The following is an 18943-nucleotide window of genomic DNA, read 5'->3' on the forward strand; positions in this document are numbered from 1 at the left end:
GTCTCTGCATTTCTCTTCTGCTCTAGTTTGCTTCTTAGCCTAGTTGTCTAATAAACCTGGCATTGTACAGCCTATAACGAATATTGTTGGCTCAGACAAAACACTTTTATGTAAGTCACTTTGGATAACAGCATCTGCTAAATGCATAAATGTAAATAACAACCATATACATTTTATATAAAAAAATTAATACATTTAGAAATAATAGCAATCATAATACTAATATCTATATTTTTATTATTATTAAATATAGTAATAGTATCTGAACATAATGTTTTTTTAGCCTTTTTTAATTTGTTGATGGTTTCTGCGGGTCTTAAATCAATAACGTTGCCCTTTTTTCCAATACATATATCTAAACATCTTTGATTCACGATGCAAATGTAAATGAAATCTTGAAAAAATTTACAAAATGTAGTGAGTTTATACTTTAAAACAAGAACAAATATCTGCCAATGAGTTAAGAAAACATCCTTTTGAATTAAGTTGATTTTTCTAATCTCACTGGCAGATATTTATTCTTGTTTTAATCATAAACTCACATAATTTTAATACATTTCACAGAAAACAAAACTCAAGTATCTCCAGTAAATGTCCTCACCCTGGTGTTGTTATAAGGCTGTATGTCGTTCTTTTCTTTTTTGGACCACAAAAGGATTATATATCTATGGATATATATTATCACACTCGTCCATATAATAGTAGTGAACAGCGACCAACATCAAGCTTTAAAAAAGGCAAGAGTATTACAGAAAGATCCCATACGACGCATGCTGTATATTCCAAGGACCTGATTTACTGTGCCGTCTGACCAATCAGAGCAGAGTAGACCAATCTTTATTTATTTGTTATCAAACCTTACCGCATATGGTTGAAATTCACTGCATTTATATTGATGAGTGCAAGAACGACATGCTGTATTATAGGGCTGGGCGATACGGCCCGGAAAAAAAATCCCCGATTTTTTTTCACCAAAAATTCGATTTACGCTTTAAAATGATTCCCGAATTGCTACAAAATGGATTACACATTTTGTTTTTCAATAAACTAAAAAAAACATTCGACTACTTCTTTCACAAGACCCCTTTAAACTTTTAGTTTTACAAACCATCACATTAAAAATAACAGATATCTAGAGCTTTGAAGTGCTGGAAATAAGTGTGAAGCTCTTGAAAACCATTGGAAAGTGCTTGAATTTCAATCTCAATAGGTTGTATGAATCCTGAGATAAATAATGGCGGCAACAACAACATTAAATCCATGTGTTTTTACTACAGTAAATCATGGTGAATGTTGGTGATTTGTGACTGAAACCCCTGACCTTCGCTCAGCTCTGTTTGATCTGATATCTGTGGTTTATAACAGAATTCTGCGCCGAACGCTTCCACTAGATCTCGCAGTAGCGATGTTATTAATTCTGTGGTGAGTTTAAACGCTCTCTCACTGGATCTCCAGTGCTGTGTATAAGTGTCCGTCACGAGATCCGCCCGTGTGTGAGCTCGCGCTACGTTCGTGTCAACGCAGCTCAAATGAGTCGCACGGTTCCGTTCAGACTTCAAGCACACTTTCTGTTCTGTGAAAATATGAACCAATTATGAATGACACCGTATGTTGTTAGACGCTATCCTTGTTGTTTGTGTATCTCTGTGGCAAACGCGGGCGGGGAGGGCTGAGCCATTATGGGAGCCCGGAGGGGAGCGTCGGCGGATTTTAAAGAGAAAACCGATTTTCATTCACAAAAATCGACGTAAACTAAAAACTCAAATTAATCGATAAAATCGATTTATCGCCCAGCCCTACTGTTTTATAAAAACACCAGGGTGAGTATATGTAATTTTCATTTTAGGGTGAACTATCACTTTAAGTTTACCTTCATAAAACCCTGCACATTACAATGTGACTTTCCTAGGCGAATCATCAACAAACACACAGACGAGAGCCTGGGCGACTGCTCCTTTCTGAATACTTGTTTCCACATGGACACGTGTAAATACGTGCACTATGAGATTGACAGTCCTCCGGAGGCGGAGGGGGACGCCTTGGGGCCGCAGGCCGGGGGAGCGGAGCTCGGACTGCACTCCACCGTGGAGGACAGCAACGTTGGCAAATTGTTTCCTTCACAGGTACATTTCAAACAAATATAATATTGGAAGATCGCTGGGAATTATTCGATTATTACTCGAAAATCGCTACTCCTCCCCCGCATGCACGCATGTATATTGGGAAATTGTTTCCTTTACAGGTACAGTATAGGGATGGGCATTTCAAACTAAAATAATAATCGAAGATCGCTGAGAATAATTAGATTATTTTATTTTTTTCTCCATCATGCCCTGATGGAGTTTTGGTTCCTTGCCCCTGTCGCCTTTGTCTTGGCTTGCTCAGTTGGAGACACTAAAATTATTATCTAAGTTATTCAACTAAATATACAAATAAAATTAATTTATAAGTATAAGCTATAAAACTGATCTGCCAATATTGTTGCTATATGATAAATTAAAATAAGCAGATAACATCACCGTTTTCTCCAGAACAACTGTACAGCCGAATCAAATTGTGTTGCAGTATTGTCCTGTTTAACACTGTGAAGCTGCTTTGAAACAATCGTCATTGTAAAAGCGCTATATGAATAAAGTTGACTTGATTGATATTATTCGAAAATCACAACTCCTCCCCCACATGCACACATCTATAAGCTACACACACATAAACAGAGAGAGACCACTCACACTCTCGGTCTGTATGATGATAAACTGTTTAATTCATTAGGGAATAGGATATATTAACTCTATTGTAACACGCTGAAACATGTGACTGTTATTTGACATTTCCCCAAGTTACCGTAACCGTTGTATGCCAAGCAAGCCTATAGTGTGTGTGAGCAACACTCGGGTGTGCACTTGTTCAGGAAGAAAAGTAACTAGCGTGTGCGTTTTAGCTGATTACAATGTCATTAGGTCAATAATGTAAGGTATGAGAGTGTTGAGGATAGGGATGGGTACCGAAAACCGGTATTAAACGGGCCCCGGGGGTGAATTTTGAAAGACCGTAGTATCGATAAGCTCGGACGTTATCGGTTCTGCTGTCGGTACTTTTGATAATACATATGACGAGAGAGAGAGAGAGAGAGAGAGAGAGAGAGAGAGTGAGAGAGAGAGAGAGAGAGAGAGAGAGACTAATAAATGTGCGGAGCCGCAAGAGATTTAGATTTTGTCTTCCAAAGATTATAATAATAATATTTATGTCTAGCGCAACTTAATTCCCTTTGTAGCCTACGCCGCCATTTCTCCCTAAAACTCAAACGTAAGACAGAATCAGCACGATCAGTGATTGTTGTAAAATACAGTCTAGCTACTGTTGGTAAATTGTGGGATGCGTTTAATAATAAAAAGAGCGATTAAATGCACAAAACTGTGCGCAAGAGATTGTTCCCAAGTCGGCGCGTGCTCTGAAACAGCCCGCAACGAGACGAGCAAATCACACTTTCGGTTTCACACTCGCGTCTAAACGATCAAATGTACACAAACATCTATGTCAAAATGACCGGCTTGGAGAGTCTCTTAAACACAACACAGTTTGTGTCTAAAATGGACGTAGTTATTATGGATACAGTCGGGAGAAAATGTAGTGCATCTGCCTATTATCAGTTGCCTATAGATCTGCACATCTGTCTTAAAGAGACAGCGGTGTAAATAAACATGCTGACGAATTACTGCGAATTAAACAACCAAATGCAAAGAGAAAATCACTCACAGCTCTTGCATGAATAACTTCAGCTTTAATAAGCCTTATTTTAGCTATTTATGATGAACAGTGTTATTTTACATTTGATTACTAGAATTCTTCCTGAAATGAAAGCACTGCATGTGTAGGCTGTGTATTTTTGTTAATTGTTCGTGTGTGTATATATATATATATATGTATGTATGTATGTATATATATATATATATATATATATATATATATATATATATATATATATATATATATATATATAAAATCTCAAAAAGTACTGATAAGAATACCGTTAAATTACCGGACCGATAAGCAGTATCGGTAAGAGTAGTAATACCGTTAAAACCTTAACGATACCCATCCCTAGTTGAGGATTTACCTTAGGTACGACCGAGAATCCCTGCAGTGTATTTGCGCGTTTTAAAACAAAACACACACAAAAAAGCTACAGCCACTAAAATAGGTCAGTTTTGGTTTTAATGTCAAAGTAGTTATAATTCTTTTAGTTTCTTTATTAAATTAATTTAGATAAATGTTTGGAGCAAATTTTGGAACAAATTTTCCGTCCACTGGAGGGCGCCTATTCAAAACAAAGGTGTAGTTTGATGACGCCAAGTGTGAGCGCAGCATCTTGGGACATGTGGTCTTCACCTCACAGCCGGTGGAAAATAGGACTCGGGCAGAAATCATGTTCATGGATGCGGTTATTAACGTTACTGTAGTGAAGCAGAGCACGACCGAGTGTTGAGGAGCTGAGCACGGCCGCTGGACCGATTGTAACACAAACACGCAAGCAGCGGGGCTTTTATTATGACGGGACACAGTCGCCAGGCGCCTGCAGTATTTTCATGAGGTAACGCAGCTCTGTTTATCATATTAGATACATTTAAGTGTGTTTAAATTGATGTTATGACGTTACTCTGTGCGTTCGCTCGGCGCTGCTGTGACATGTTCACACTGCTAAGAGTATAAATAAGTATAAATAAAACCGAGGGTAGCGCAGATATGACGAGATTAACAGGCGACTCCCTCAAACGCTATGCTGAAACGTCCCGCTCCTGAGTTAAAATAGCAATTTTCTCACAATTTACAAATAGTTGGAAACTTCTGGGATATTGTAGGTACTCAACTGAACAAAATATATAACACTGACCTAGTGGTTTTTGGATATTTTACTGCAAAAATACTACATAGTGCAGCTTTAACCATGTTTGATCAATTTATCCTCTTAAATCAACACTTGACTCGTTTTGAATGTCCCTAGTACAGTATCGTACAAATGGGCCTGTTCCACACAGCTTCTGTCAAGCTATAATACCATTTCTTTGAAACTGAAAATCACCATAACCAATATAATATAGTAATACAGAATTAGAATTGGTCTCTTGATGCATTTCTAATCTGTAACTGCAGTTAGATCTTCTTTATTGCACATTTGCGTTTCTCATTTTATCCCCAAATTAAAAAAATGTATTTGATTTTTTCGGTTGAAACTGCATATTTTATTTTAAGACGTACTACAGTTAAAGGGGGGGTGAAATGCTGTTTCATGCATACTGAGCTTTTTACACTGTTAAAGACTTGGATTCCCATCCTAAACATAGACAAAGTTTCAAAAACTAATGTTGGACGTTTGATGGAGTATTTCTGTGTCAAAAATACTCCTTCCGGTTTCTCACAAGTTTCGGAGAGTTTTTTTCGAGTATGGCTTGGCTTGACGTTAATAGAGCGGAAGGTCCTTGTATGGGCCGTACGGGCTCTTCTCCCGGTAGGGTGCGCGTGCGTGACTAGAGCGAGAGAGGAAATGCACGCCGTAAACACTCTCTCAGGTGCAGATCCAGTCGTCCGTGAAGACTTATGTCGCGCGCCGCGCTCCACTTTATTCCTATGAATGACATCAAGCGACTTCAACGCTTCAGCACAGCATTCCGGGAAGGCAGCGCTGCATTTGAACCGATTTGAATGCAGAAATGACGGGAAGCTCCACAGCATCGCTTCAGTCGCGTCTCAAAGTGGATTTCCACGCCACTGCTGTCACAGGACTTCACCAAATCATACCAAAGAAGTGTGTTTCTGGATCATTATCTGTATTAGCTGAGATAGCTGAGATGAGTTTCTCCACGCTTGAGGACGTCACCGTTTTGTTCGCGATCGTCATTCTTTAGCTCCGCCCACACGACACGCCTCCAGCCGCTCGTTCTTTTCCGGAAAGACTCGGTACAGCCCATATTTCTTTTATAAATATAATAAAACTAAAGACTTTTCGGAGATATGAAGGATGCAATACTACTCTATAGGTACTCAAGATTGACATGAGATTGACTGAAACTGAGTGTTTCACCCCCGCTTTAAGTTTGTGGTCGGTTAGATTGTTATCATTGATTTTGAATGTTTAGACTGCATTTATTTGATTAAGATACAGTAATGGCAGTTTAGCAGAACTATTTAAATATTTGTTAAACTGTAATGTATTCCTGTGATCAAATCTGAATTTTCAGCATCATTACTCCAGTCTTCAGTGTGACATGAGCCTTCAGAAATCAATTCAATATGAGGATTTGATGCTCAAGAAACATTTCTGATTATTATTAGTGTTAAAAAAAATCATATTTCTGTGATATCCTTGCGCCCAAGAGCAGTGCTTCGCCTGTGCTTCCCCATAATATAGTCCCGAGTCATTATCTGCATAGGAAATCGCCTAGTCTTAATCTGCATCACTTTTGTACTCGTTGTAATTGAAAACGTAGTTCCACAAGAAGTAATTAAGTGGGGGTTTTTTCATCACTTTTACTCTGGACATGCTAGCCAGCAACATAGGTTTCCATTCATTATGCTAAGCTAAGCTAGCGAGACACCCGTCGTCACATGCGTGTGTGACGTCATCAAATTGTGAATGAAACCACCGCGCATGCGCGTCCAGTACGTGTTGGATCTGATCCAGTACGTCATCGTGCTACAGGCTGCAGCGAGGACTTCTTGAAGCTACCGGCGATCCTGCCAAACTAAAACAATGCATGCACTGAGACAAAAAATCAATTTGCCCACATATCTTAATGTAGGAAAGAAGTTGAATAAGCCCTATTTCTAAAAACGCTGGAGTGTTCCTTTAAGGTTATGAATAAGCTGGTGTGTTCCAAAACAATGGCGAAATTTGCATTTAAGAGAAATAAGAGTTCAAAACTTAGTCTCTCACTTCCCTTAAAAAATGGATCACAGATTTTGATGACATCATCACAGACTTAATCTTCTCATCGCATCTTCTGTCCAATCAAATGCTCTCTAGAATCGGAAGCCCCGCCCCCTACACTATAAAGAGACGTTGACGCTGCGTCTGAAATCATTCACTTGTTCACACATTTACTATTTCCTACATGTTGAATGACACATTGCGCACTAAAAGTGCGATAGGAAACGATTCAGACAGTGTAAATATGCTTTCAGTTGAGGTGAATGAAGTCTGGTTTCACGCCATTGATTAGAGACATGAGAGGAGAGCTCAATGCTGATCAAATGCGCTAGTCGGCACAGACAACAAAACATATCGGACCCCAAAATTTCGAATATTCCTATTTAATATGATTTATGACTTGCAGGGTTGGCAGAATCATAATTATACACTGTTTAATAATAGGCCAGAGGAGAACTGGCACCCCGACTGAGTCTGGCTTCTCCCAAGGTTTATTTTTCTCCATCATGCCCTGATGGAGTTTTGGTTCGCCTTGGCTTGCTCAGTTGGGGACACTAAAATTAAGATCTGAGTTATTCAACTAAATATACAAATTAAATTGATTAATTAGGTCATATTTAATTCTATAAACTAGCCAAATCAAATTTTGTTGCAATATTGTCCTTTTTAACACTGTGAAGCTGCTTTGAAACAATCGTCATTGTAAAAGCGCGATATGAATAAAGTTGATTGATTGATTTTAAATTCTGCACAGAGTGATGTATTTCAAAATGATATGGTGGAGATTATGATGATAAATGATTAGAGATTTGGAGGAAACTATGGCTGGCTTTACCAAACAGAAAGGCTCTAGTCAAACTGTATTAACAAAACGTTATTGGCTGTTTCAAAAAAGCGGAGGAGCTTCTTACATCAACACATTGAATAATTCAGTAGGCCTTTAATTAAAATAAATCTTTCTGACCCCAAACTTTTGAACAGTATTTTTTACAATTACAATTGTTTGGGGTTTATTTAACCATAAATCCTAAAAAAAACGGTTTACCCGGTTAAACCAGTTAACATATTATTAAAAAATATTAAACACCGCTTTTTTTACATTGATGATAAGTAAAAGATCATCATATCAGAATGATTTCTGAAGGATCATGTGTCAATGAGTAATGATGCTGAAAATTCACTTTAATCACAGGAATACATTAGTTTAAATATACAGCTCTGGAAAAAATTAGCTTAACATTGAGAAATTAATGCTAAGTGGCTTCGTATTTTTTTTCCAGAGCTGTATATTCAAATAGAAAAATATCTGAACATGTAATTTCACAGTTTTTACTGTATTTTTGATCAAATAAATGCAGCCTGGGCGACATTTTTTCAAAAGCATAAAAATAAATCTTACACTTTTGAGCGTTAGTGTAACAGATACTTGCCCTTTGACCTTTTCCCCATCTCAGTGGATTTGCTGTGACATCCGTTATCTGGATGTGTCCATCCTGGGGAAGTTTGCGGTGGTGATGGCCGACCCGCCGTGGGACATTCACATGGAGCTTCCCTACGGGACGCTCACAGACGACGAGATGAGGAAACTCAACATTCCCATTCTTCAGGATGACGGTTTCCTCTTCCTCTGGGTGACAGGAAGGTACGGGCTCCGGGGGATCGGTGCACACAAAGCTGCTCGAGACCCTTTCATCTCAGTGGAATTACATCATGTAGCGCAGAGGCGGACATTAGTGGAGTATTTTTACTTTCTAATCAAGTTCATTTTTAAAGGAAGTGTATGTAAGATTGTGGCCAAAACTGGTACTGCAATCACTTTCAAATGACAGTAGAGCGGTGCATCCCCCTCCCCCTGACTCGAGGTTGCCAGATTGGCTGCTGGAACGTTTGTAGCTGCAGCTGTGGTAATTAAAGCAGATCTGGCAACCCGGATGCCCAAACACTACTGACTTTGTGATTGGTCGATTAGGTGTAGGGCGGAGCTTCAGGCCAAAACACAACATGTCAACATCAGTTGAGGGCTGCAACAGCAACTTTTAAGATGACAATATCCTGGCCGGACTACTGTTGTCAGTGATATAAGTGTTTGAAATTTATTGACATATCAGGGCCCTTTTATGATTAATTGAAATACATTTCTTACATACAGTTCCTTTAAGTGTATACTTTATCAGTTTTTTTTTTTATTTAGAAAACTTTTACTTCACTGCTGTCCAAAGCATACTATATAATGTCATACTTTTTACATTTCATAAATAAAAGTTGTTTTCTTACCTTTAATACTTAAAGGCCATCTTTCAATTTAATTTTATAACTAATTTTATACAGAATATTGTATGAAAATGTCAATTTAAAAAGACATGCATAAGAATACATATGTTTTACAACACCCACGCGCAGAAATTAAGAAAAAAAGTGCCTGATCTAAGCTACGCTCCAAAAACCCGCCTTTTCCCAGAGAACGCGTCATATGACGCAACGACAGGCAAACATAGGCGCTGCAGCCCTGGCTCTCATTGTGGGCTTACGTAGTCTGAGAGGTGGAAACAGAAAATAGAGAGTTTCGTTATCGTAATTATAGTTATAGTAGGTTTGAGTCGTCACAATGGTGAATTCTGTTGTCACAATGGTGAATCAATAAAAGATCGTTGTTACAATGACTGTATTTACATGAACAGCATATTCCCGTCCTAGCCGAAAGACTAACTGCTTTCATACACGTACTCCACAGTACATGTGAGCTCATTTACATTATGTCCGTCGGAAATACTAAGAGGTGAGTAGTATAACAGCCGACTTAGGTCGGCATTCCAGCTGTCCGGTTATGTTGTTCAGATATACGGCCTAAACGCTCGACATCTGCAGAAGCAGAACATGCGGAGCGGGCACCTAGGTCTAAAAGTAACTTAGTTAATGATTAAACATCAGCTAGCAATTTCTACAAAATTTCACGATAAACTATGTTGTGTAGAAATGCACAGAATGTCTATCCCTATCTGACCGTCACAGATGTAAGCTATAGCCTACATCCTACAACATTCATTTAAAATCTGGGATCTAAATTATTTATTTTAAGACACATATTGCTGGCATAGATGGTGACAATCTATATGGATGCTTGAAAAACAACAAAGTCGACAACAATATTGCTAAATATGATTTATTAAAGATACTGCAATGTGATAAACATGGAGACAACGTTAGCCACAATTAGCTATAACGTTACCCTGTGGTCACTCACCAAAGCCCCTTTCACACTGCACGTCGGGCCCGCAATATTCCCGGAACATTTCTGTGTGAAAGCAACCATGTCGCGGAATTAATTACCGAATTGAACCCGGGTCGGGGACCTGTAACATTGCAGGGTTCGACCCGGGACGAGCACTGTGTGAACAAAAGCCAAAACTAATGCCGCAGCGTGTACGTAGTTATCCCACAACTCTATCTCTCTCCTCTGTCCATTTCCCCTTCCCCTCAACTCTCCCTGACCCCCCTCTCGCCTAGGCGGCTCGTAATTATACGGCAATAGCCCATCGTAAGAGTTGACATTTATCCCAACTGCAACCTCTTCGCTGTCTGACTGCATTACAAAGAGACGATGTTTACCGGCCGTTGCGTCACTTCCGATCAGAGCGTTTTTCACAACGGAAGTAATTTTACTCACAATTTCTTTTAAAAAACTGTTTTAATGCACATTTATGATTCATTTCTTCACGCAAGTCGAGTTCCTATACTATTTATCTACACGTTCATTCACAGTGATCTTCAACTTGAAAGATGGGCTTTAAAGGGTTAGTTCACCCAAAAATGAAATTTATGTCATTAACTCCTCCCCCTAATGTCGTTCCTCACCCGTAAGACCTCCGTTCATCTTCACACACAGTTTGAGATATTTTATATTTAGTCCGAGAGCGTATGCAAGTGTATGCACACTATACTGATTCGGATCGCCAATCTCACGTGATTGCAGCAGTTTGTCATGAATCAATACACAAATAAAAGATTTGAACGGTTATGAATCAGAGTATTGATTCATGATTTGGATCGCATGTCAAACTGCTGAAATCACGTGACATTGGCGTCCGAATCATGAATCAATTCACTGATTCATAACCGTTCAAATCTTTATTTAAGGATTGAAAACAAACCCGGAAGAGGAGTCAATGCTGAATAAAATCGTAGTTTTGGTTATTTTTTGGACCCAAATGTATTTTCGATGCTTCAAGAGACTCTAATGAACTAACTGATGTCCCATATGGACTACTGTGATGATGTTTTATTCCCTTTCTGGACATGGACAGTAAAAAATACTTCAATACGGTCCTTCTCTGATTTAGCGTCCCTTTTATTCCACAGATAAATGCAAACCTGACTGCAAAAACTGTAATAAAATGAGCGATCAAAGCATAGATGGATTTGATGTGTCAGTTACATAATCACCAGCTTTCAACAACTCTGTACACTTGATTAAACCTGTACGTTTTCCATTACTGTACCGTATGCATGCCATTTCTGTATGAATACATGATCTGAACCGTTTGAGAGAAGCTGATGTAATGCTTGGCAATGATCCAAATGCAGGTCAACAATAGTTCACTTTCTGTGTTCACAGAGCTATGGAGCTGGGCAGAGAGTGTCTGAGCTTATGGGGGTAGGTGATTTTACACATGGAAAAATGTAAAGTTATGATCTCTTTAAATGGAACTACATCAATAAATGAAATCTTTTAATCCTTTTTTTCTCTCTGTCACTTAATCAGCTATGAGCGTGTGGACGAGATAATCTGGGTGAAGACTAACCAGCTTCAGAGGATCATTCGTACCGGAAGGACTGGCCATTGGCTGAATCACGGCAAAGAGCATTGCTTGGTATGTGTGAGAATATTAGGGTTAGGTACCGAACTCTGTACTTTTAAGGGCACCGACCGAATTACGTCGGTACTACCGAGAACCGATTCACATGAATTCAATCAGTACTAAATTTCAGTACATGAGAAGGCATCTGGTGATATAGACTAGTGTAGTGTCTGAATATTAAACAGCAAAGACACTTTAAATATACGAATCCTGAGTTTCCTGCGTGTTGGTGTGAATGGTGCTGACCCGCAGTTTATTTACCACACACACACACACACACACACACATAGAAATGCATGACAATCGCGTTTCCATCTCACACGAGGATATAAACGCACGTCCGTCATCTCCAGAGCCGCTCTGAGAGTCACTTTATCAGTATTGTACCGTTTCATTTGAAAAAAACTACCGTCCTGTCATAAAAACACAGAAACACAAAGCTCTTCACGGCAACCCGTCAAAATAATAGTTTGGTTTAACTTGAGAAATATTTCACTGTTGTACAGTAGAGTTTAGAGACGTCTCGGTGTATTATTAATACTAACACGAATGTAATAATTATAAACTATTAAAACTCAATTTTTGATGTCACATATCACAATTTTTCCATGTTTTATTTTTAACAGTATAAATCTCAGTTGTGCAGCTTTGTTTGACAAAAAAGTTTAATTCATTTAAAAGATACATTCATATTATGTCTTTATTTGATTACCAGAAAATACACAACACATTTTTTATGGGAAATCTTTTCATAGAAATTGAATTGAAATATTGAAATAATATGGTTGTTTTTTATTCATTCAATTAATTTAGTAGCTATAACCTGTATGTACTGGTAAATATTACAGTGAACTAACATCACAGACAATGGCAGGCCAAGGCAGCTCTGGCATAATGTCAGTAACACTTCTATAAATGACACAGTTATTTTTACAGTTATTGATGTATCCCTTTAGTACCGAAAAAAAGCACCCAACCATAGAAAATATACACTACTGTTCAAACTTTTTTTGAAAGAACTTTATGCTCATCAAGGCTGCCTTTATTTGAACAATGTACAGTAAAAACATCAAATATTTTAATATACTGTAAAATGTGATTTATTCCTGTGATCAAAGCTGAATTTTCATCATCATTACTCCAGTCTTCAGAGTCACATAACCCTACAGAAATCATTTTAATATGACATTTATGATTATTATCAGTGTTGAAAACAGTTGTTTGTAGCCATTTTAGAGTCTTTTGTGCTTTTGATCTGTTTAAAATGTTAAACTTTTGAACAGTAGTGTAGTTTTTTTTTTAATTGTTTTTTAAGAGTGTTCAATCTGACAGCGTTCAGATATAATTACAGGGCTCATTGGAATAACTCAAAACTAAGGAGCCCCTGAAGGGACACATGGTGATGGGAAAAATGATGAGATGTAAGGAAAAATAAATGTAGTGCTTTTGAATTCCCCCAAGGAACTTCACTCTTGCTTGCAAAACTTTTGGATTTGCTTGCAAAGAGAAGAGAGCATAACATTTTTCTCCCATTTATTTCCATTGCAATGTCACTTTAAGAGCTCCATGCAAAACAGATTTTCATAACCATATCACAGTGAAGGAATCCTGATCTCCCTGTCACGGTTTATTTGTGTGATCATAATGACAGGTTGGATATGCATTAACCCATATACAGTCTTGTTCAAAATAATAGCAGTACAATGTGACTAACCAGAATAATCAAGGTTTTTAGTATATTTTTTATTGCTACGTGGCAAACAAGTTACCAGTAGGTTCAGTAGATTCTCAGAAAACAAATGAGACCCAGCATTCATGATATGCACGCTCTTAAGGCTGTGCAATTGGGCAATTAGTTGAAAGGGGTGTGTTCAAAAAAATAGCAGTGTCTACCTTTGACTGTACAAACTCAAAACTATTTTGTACAAACATTTTTTTTTCTTCTGGGATTTAGCAATCCTGTGAATCACTAAACTAATATTTAGTTGTATGACCACAGTTTTTTAAAACTGCTTGACATCTGTGTGGCATGGAGTCAACCAACTTGTGGCACCTCTCAGCTGTTATTCCACTCCATGATTCTTTAACAACATTCCACAATTCATTCACATTTCATGGTTTTGCTTCAGAAACAGCATTTTTGATATCACCCCACAAGTTCTCAATTGGATTAAGGTCTGGAGATTGGGCTGGCCACTCCATAACATTAATTTTGTTGGTTTGGAACCAAGACTTTGCCCGTTTACTAGTGTGTTTTGGGTCATTGTCTTGTTGAAACAACCGTTTCAAGGGCATGTCCTCTTCAGCATAGGGCAACATGACCTCTTCAAGTATTTTAACATATGCAAACTGATCCATGATCCCTGGTATGCGATAAATAGGCCCAACACTATAGTAGGAGAAACATGCCCATATCATGATGCTTGCACCTCCATGCTTCACTGTCTTCACTGTGTACTGTGGCTTGAATTCAGAGTTTGGGGGTCGTCTCACAAACTGCCTGTGGCCCTTGGACCCAAAAAGAACAATTTTACTCTCATCAGTCCACAAAATGTTCCTCCATTTCTCTTTAGGCCAGTTGATGTGTTCTTTGGCAAATTGTAACCTCTTCTGCACATGCCTTTTTTTTAACAGAGGGACTTTGCGGGGGATTCTTGAAAATAGATTAGCTTCACACAGACGTCTTCTAACTGTCACAGTACTTACAGGTAACTCCAGACTGTCTTTGATCATCCTGGAGGTGATCATTGGCTGAGCCTTTGCCATTCTGGTTATTCTTCTATCCATTTTGATGGTTGTCTTCCGTTTTCTTCCACGTCTCTCTGGTTTTGCTCTCCATTTTAAGGCATTGGAGATCATTTTAGCTGAACAGCCTATCATTTTTTGCACCTCTTTATAGGTTTTCCCCTCTCTAATCAACTTTTTAATCAAAGTACGCTGTTCTTCTGAACAATGTCTTGAACGACCCATTTTCCTCAGCTTTCAAATGCATGTTCAACAAGTGTTGGCTTCATCCTTAAATAGGGGCCACCTGATTCACACCTGTTTCTTCACAAAATTGATGACCTCAGTGATTGAATGCCACACTGCTATTTTTTTGAACACACCCCTTTCAACTAATTCAACTAATTGCCCAATTGCACAGCCTTAAGAGCGTGCATATCATGAATGCTGGGTCTCATTTGTTTTCTGAGAATCTACTGAACCTACTGGTAACTTGTTTGCCACGTAGCAATAAAAAAATATACTAAAAACCTTGATTATTCTGGTTAGTCACATTGTACTGCTATGATTTTGAACAAGACTGTATATATTCTCTCTCTCTCTCTCTCGCTCTCTCTCACAGGTGGGAGTAAAAGGAAACCCACAAGGTTTTAACAGAGGTCTTGATTGTGATGTTATAGTGGCTGAGGTCAGTCATATTCAATATTACTGAAAATGCAGTGATGAAGTTAAAGTGCCCCTATTATGCTATTTTAAAAGTTCCTATTTGTTTCATACAACACGTTTACATGCATCCACTTCACCTCATTTTTCAAAAGAGTCTGTCTAAACCCCTCCTTTACGAGAGTCATTTCTCTGATTGGTCAGACGGTCCAGTCTGTTGTGATTGGTTGTGAGTCCTCATGCTTTTAAAGTGCAGCAAAGTGAATTCTCAGTAGGGCTGCAGGATATATCGCATGTTGATGAGATTTGGCTTATCGAGATTATTAAATCGCAAAGGCTGCAATGATCTTTTATGCGCAGTTTGTCAGTGTAGGACGGCTCCGTGATCAGTAGTAAATGCTGTTCCATCTGCTCAAATGCTGTTTGAGTTGATTATAACATGCATTTGAAAAAGCAACACATGTAAAACATTGTTCCAAACATGAGAAGCAGTCATGTTTAATCAAAGCATTTTAGGGTTTAATCAAAGCATTTTAGGGTGTGTTCACACTTGTAGTTCGGTTAGTTTGGACCGGACCAAAAAACAAAAGTTGCTTGCTGAACATTCAAAACAACGCTGTGTGCTGCATTAAACACGATTATTTTATGCGTGTACATATGGCATTATTTTTACCCGCTGAGAACTCATGAAGAGCTCATAAAATGTTCAAAACAGCCGCAGGATTACTCCGTTGTATGCAGAAAAGAGATGGCCGTCTCTCTTATGTAAAAGAGACAGCAGTTCTGTCTTCTGGGCAACACGGGTCCTTTGATGAGAAGAACCAGGTTTGCTTTTTTTGCGTTTTTTTCTAGCATTTTCGAAACATGCTCGTCGGACCAAATATTGATGAGGCTCTTCCTCGTTGCTCCACGTTTGCCCTAACGTTAATGTTATTCATTTGGGATACACCAATCTTTCCGTGTCGTCCAGTCAGCGGACTATGCATCTCATCTTATGACATTAGGTCCTGTTTTTGGTCCGTTTACATGTCTTTGGTCCGTGTTGCGTTCATATATCAATCGAACCGCACCAGAGTTCGTTTGGAAGCGGACCGAGACCCGTCTTTTTAGCGCTCTCGGTCCGCTTGTTTGGTGTGCACCAGGGTTCGGATGGCAGCGTTCACATATGTTCAAATGAACCGCACTAAACGAGCAATCGCACCAGGGTTCGTTTTAATCCAACCAAACATGACAAGTGTGAACGCACCCTTAATATGTTTATTCAGCTCACCGAGAGTATGATGTTCATAGCTATAGCGATTTCCGTGAATGACGTGCGGTTTTATTGCGATTTATCGTGCAGGCCTAATTCTCAGCGCATGTTCTCCACATGTTGACAACACAAGCCAAAACTCTTCCAGTCTCAGCTACAAATACAGTGCAAATCTATTACATTATGTAGTTTTGTGACACGATGTGAGACTGTAATTACTGATGACTCTTTTCGGCAGTTCAAAATCGATTCTTTCTATTAAGAGAAAATAACTTTATTTGTTATGAAGCTATGTTGCATGAAAGGTAATATTTAGAAAGCATAATAGGGACACTTTAAATCAGTGATGAACCGTACACTAAAATGATCTGTCTACACTAAAGGTCCGCTCCACTAGTCATAAACCAGATGAAATCTACGGTATGATTGAACGTTTGTCACCGGGCACACGAAAGATTGAATTGTTTGGTAGACCACACAATGTGCAGCCCAACTGGTGAGTCAGACATTCAGGAGTTTACTTGATTTCTAAATCAAGATAAAGTACATTACAGCAATCAGATGTGCTGTTGTCTTCCTCATTAACTCACTTGTTATCTTTCTCTTTCGTTCCCTGTTTTGTTTTCCAGGGTAACTCTTGGTAATCAGTTGGACGGTATTCACCTTTTAGACCCTGAAGTAGTGGCACGTTTTAAAAAGCGCTACCCTGACGGGGTCATTTCCAAACCTAAAAACATGTGAGAGAATGTACAGCTGCCACTGGATTCAAGACTACAAGATGGTTTAAAAAAAGACAGCTTCAGGAACAGACTTTTTTACCACTTTGCTTTTTTTTTTAATAAAAATGCTGAACCTCATTTTCAGTTGTCTTTCCATACAGATTGATTAATAATTTCACAGTTAAAGCTACACTGCAACTTTCCGTCCGCTAGAGGTCGCCTATTCAAAGCAAAGGCGTAGTTTGATGACGTCAAGTTTGAGCAGAATTTTGGGACGTGTTCTTCACCTCACAGCCGATGGGAAAGAATCGGGATCGGACTCGGGCAGAAATCATGTTGATGGATGAGATTATTAACGTTACTGTAGTGTGAAGCAGAGCAGGACCGAGTGTTGAGGAGCTGAGCACGGCCGCTGGAGCGATTGATACACAAACACACGCCTCGCGAGCAGCGGGACTTTTATTATGACGGGACACAGTCACCGGCGCCATTTCCGCTTTTCCGGTCATGAGTATGAGGTAACGCAGCTCTGTTTATCATATTAGACACATTTAAGTGTGTTTAAAATGATGTTCTGACGTTACTCTGTGCGTTCGCTCGGCGCTGCTGTGACACTTGTTCACACTGCTAAGAGTAAAGCGCTTCTGCAGAATAAAAGCGGAAACCGAGAGTAACGCAGATATGACAACATTAACAGGCGACTCCCTCAGACGTCCCGGCTTATTGGTTAAAATAGCAATTTCCTCACAATTTACAAATAGTTGCAAAAATGTAGAATATTGTAAGAACTCAACTGAACAAAATATATAACACCGGCTTAGTGGTTTTTGGATATTTTAAATCCTAAAAAATCCTACATAGTGCACCTTTAATTCTTTAAAGTCGGCATTAAGTGGAATTTGCAATAGTCTTTCCTTCCCTATAGTGACGTAAATTCAAGTTAAATGTATTTTTGAATGAGAAAATGTGGGATGGGACTTGATACTGTCCCTCAGGGATTGATTGGATCATTGTGGTTTGCGATTGGTCGATCTTGTGTGAGTGAAAGGTCGCCCCACACCAGTAAATACGTCATCAGAGAAGAGATCGCAAGAACGGGTAAAGTTTGATTTAAAGATTATGAAGGCACATGAATTTGCACTGATAAATTATTATTTATAATACTGCAATGTTCTTCAAAGAAAACCTTTCTATTAGAATAGCATAAAACAACATGGGTTTCTTATTGACAGTTTTATTGTTTTACAATCATCAATGAAAGCAAAAGTACATGTGCTGATTTTATTCTATTATAATTTGGTTTAGTTGCTGTCTTTTACTTATTACGGTTATGTTTTTAGAAAATTGATTTACACATTGTTTCATACAAAACATACAAAAATATCTTTCATATTAATTGAGGTGTAACAGTGTCTTCTGCTCTTTTGTTGGATTAGGGTGTAAAAATACATATTTATCATCTAAAAAACACAAATGCTAGATGCACATCATCTAAAACTGAAGATGATGAAACAAGCAATGAGTGGATCATGATAAACATCTTCACCATTCACTCGACTGGTTTTATACATACAATAAAATCTTTTAAAGATTTAGAAATTCTATTAACACATTAGTTTTACGCTGCAGAGTTCATGAAAACAAACATGTTTATGATGGGGAATATTTCAATGAAATCTATACATAATAAAAATGAACAGAGCAGAGCAAACAGCTTGTGTTTATAAGGGAGAGAAAATGGCACCTGCATAAAATAAGCTTTAGCAACCTTTCTGTTCATGTGACAGAAAAAAAAACATTCATTTGC

At 38.4% G+C, this 18943-nt stretch overlaps 1 protein-coding gene across 2 annotated transcripts in view; it reads left to right on the forward strand.

The window, feature by feature from the left end:
* The window catches only part of mettl3 (methyltransferase like 3), a 21757-nt gene extending 4504 nt beyond the window's left edge, over positions 1–17253 (forward strand). For both annotated transcript variants that reach the window (XM_067447050.1, XM_067447057.1), the window contains exons 6-12: positions 1910–2123; positions 8377–8564; positions 11535–11573; positions 11682–11790; positions 15125–15190; positions 16801–16913; positions 17047–17253. In XM_067447050.1, coding sequence (XP_067303151.1) covers positions 1910–2123; positions 8377–8564; positions 11535–11573; positions 11682–11790; positions 15125–15190; positions 16801–16913; positions 17047–17158 — 841 coding nt within the window. In that variant the 3' untranslated portion in view covers positions 17159–17253. The remainder of the gene's footprint in view (positions 1–1909; positions 2124–8376; positions 8565–11534; positions 11574–11681; positions 11791–15124; positions 15191–16800; positions 16914–17046) is intronic.
* Positions 17254–18943: the final 1690 nt, after the last annotated feature.

This window comes from Pseudorasbora parva, chromosome 1, assembly GCF_024679245.1.
Source record: "Pseudorasbora parva isolate DD20220531a chromosome 1, ASM2467924v1, whole genome shotgun sequence".
NCBI classification, from domain to species: Eukaryota; Metazoa; Chordata; class Actinopteri; order Cypriniformes; family Gobionidae; genus Pseudorasbora; species Pseudorasbora parva.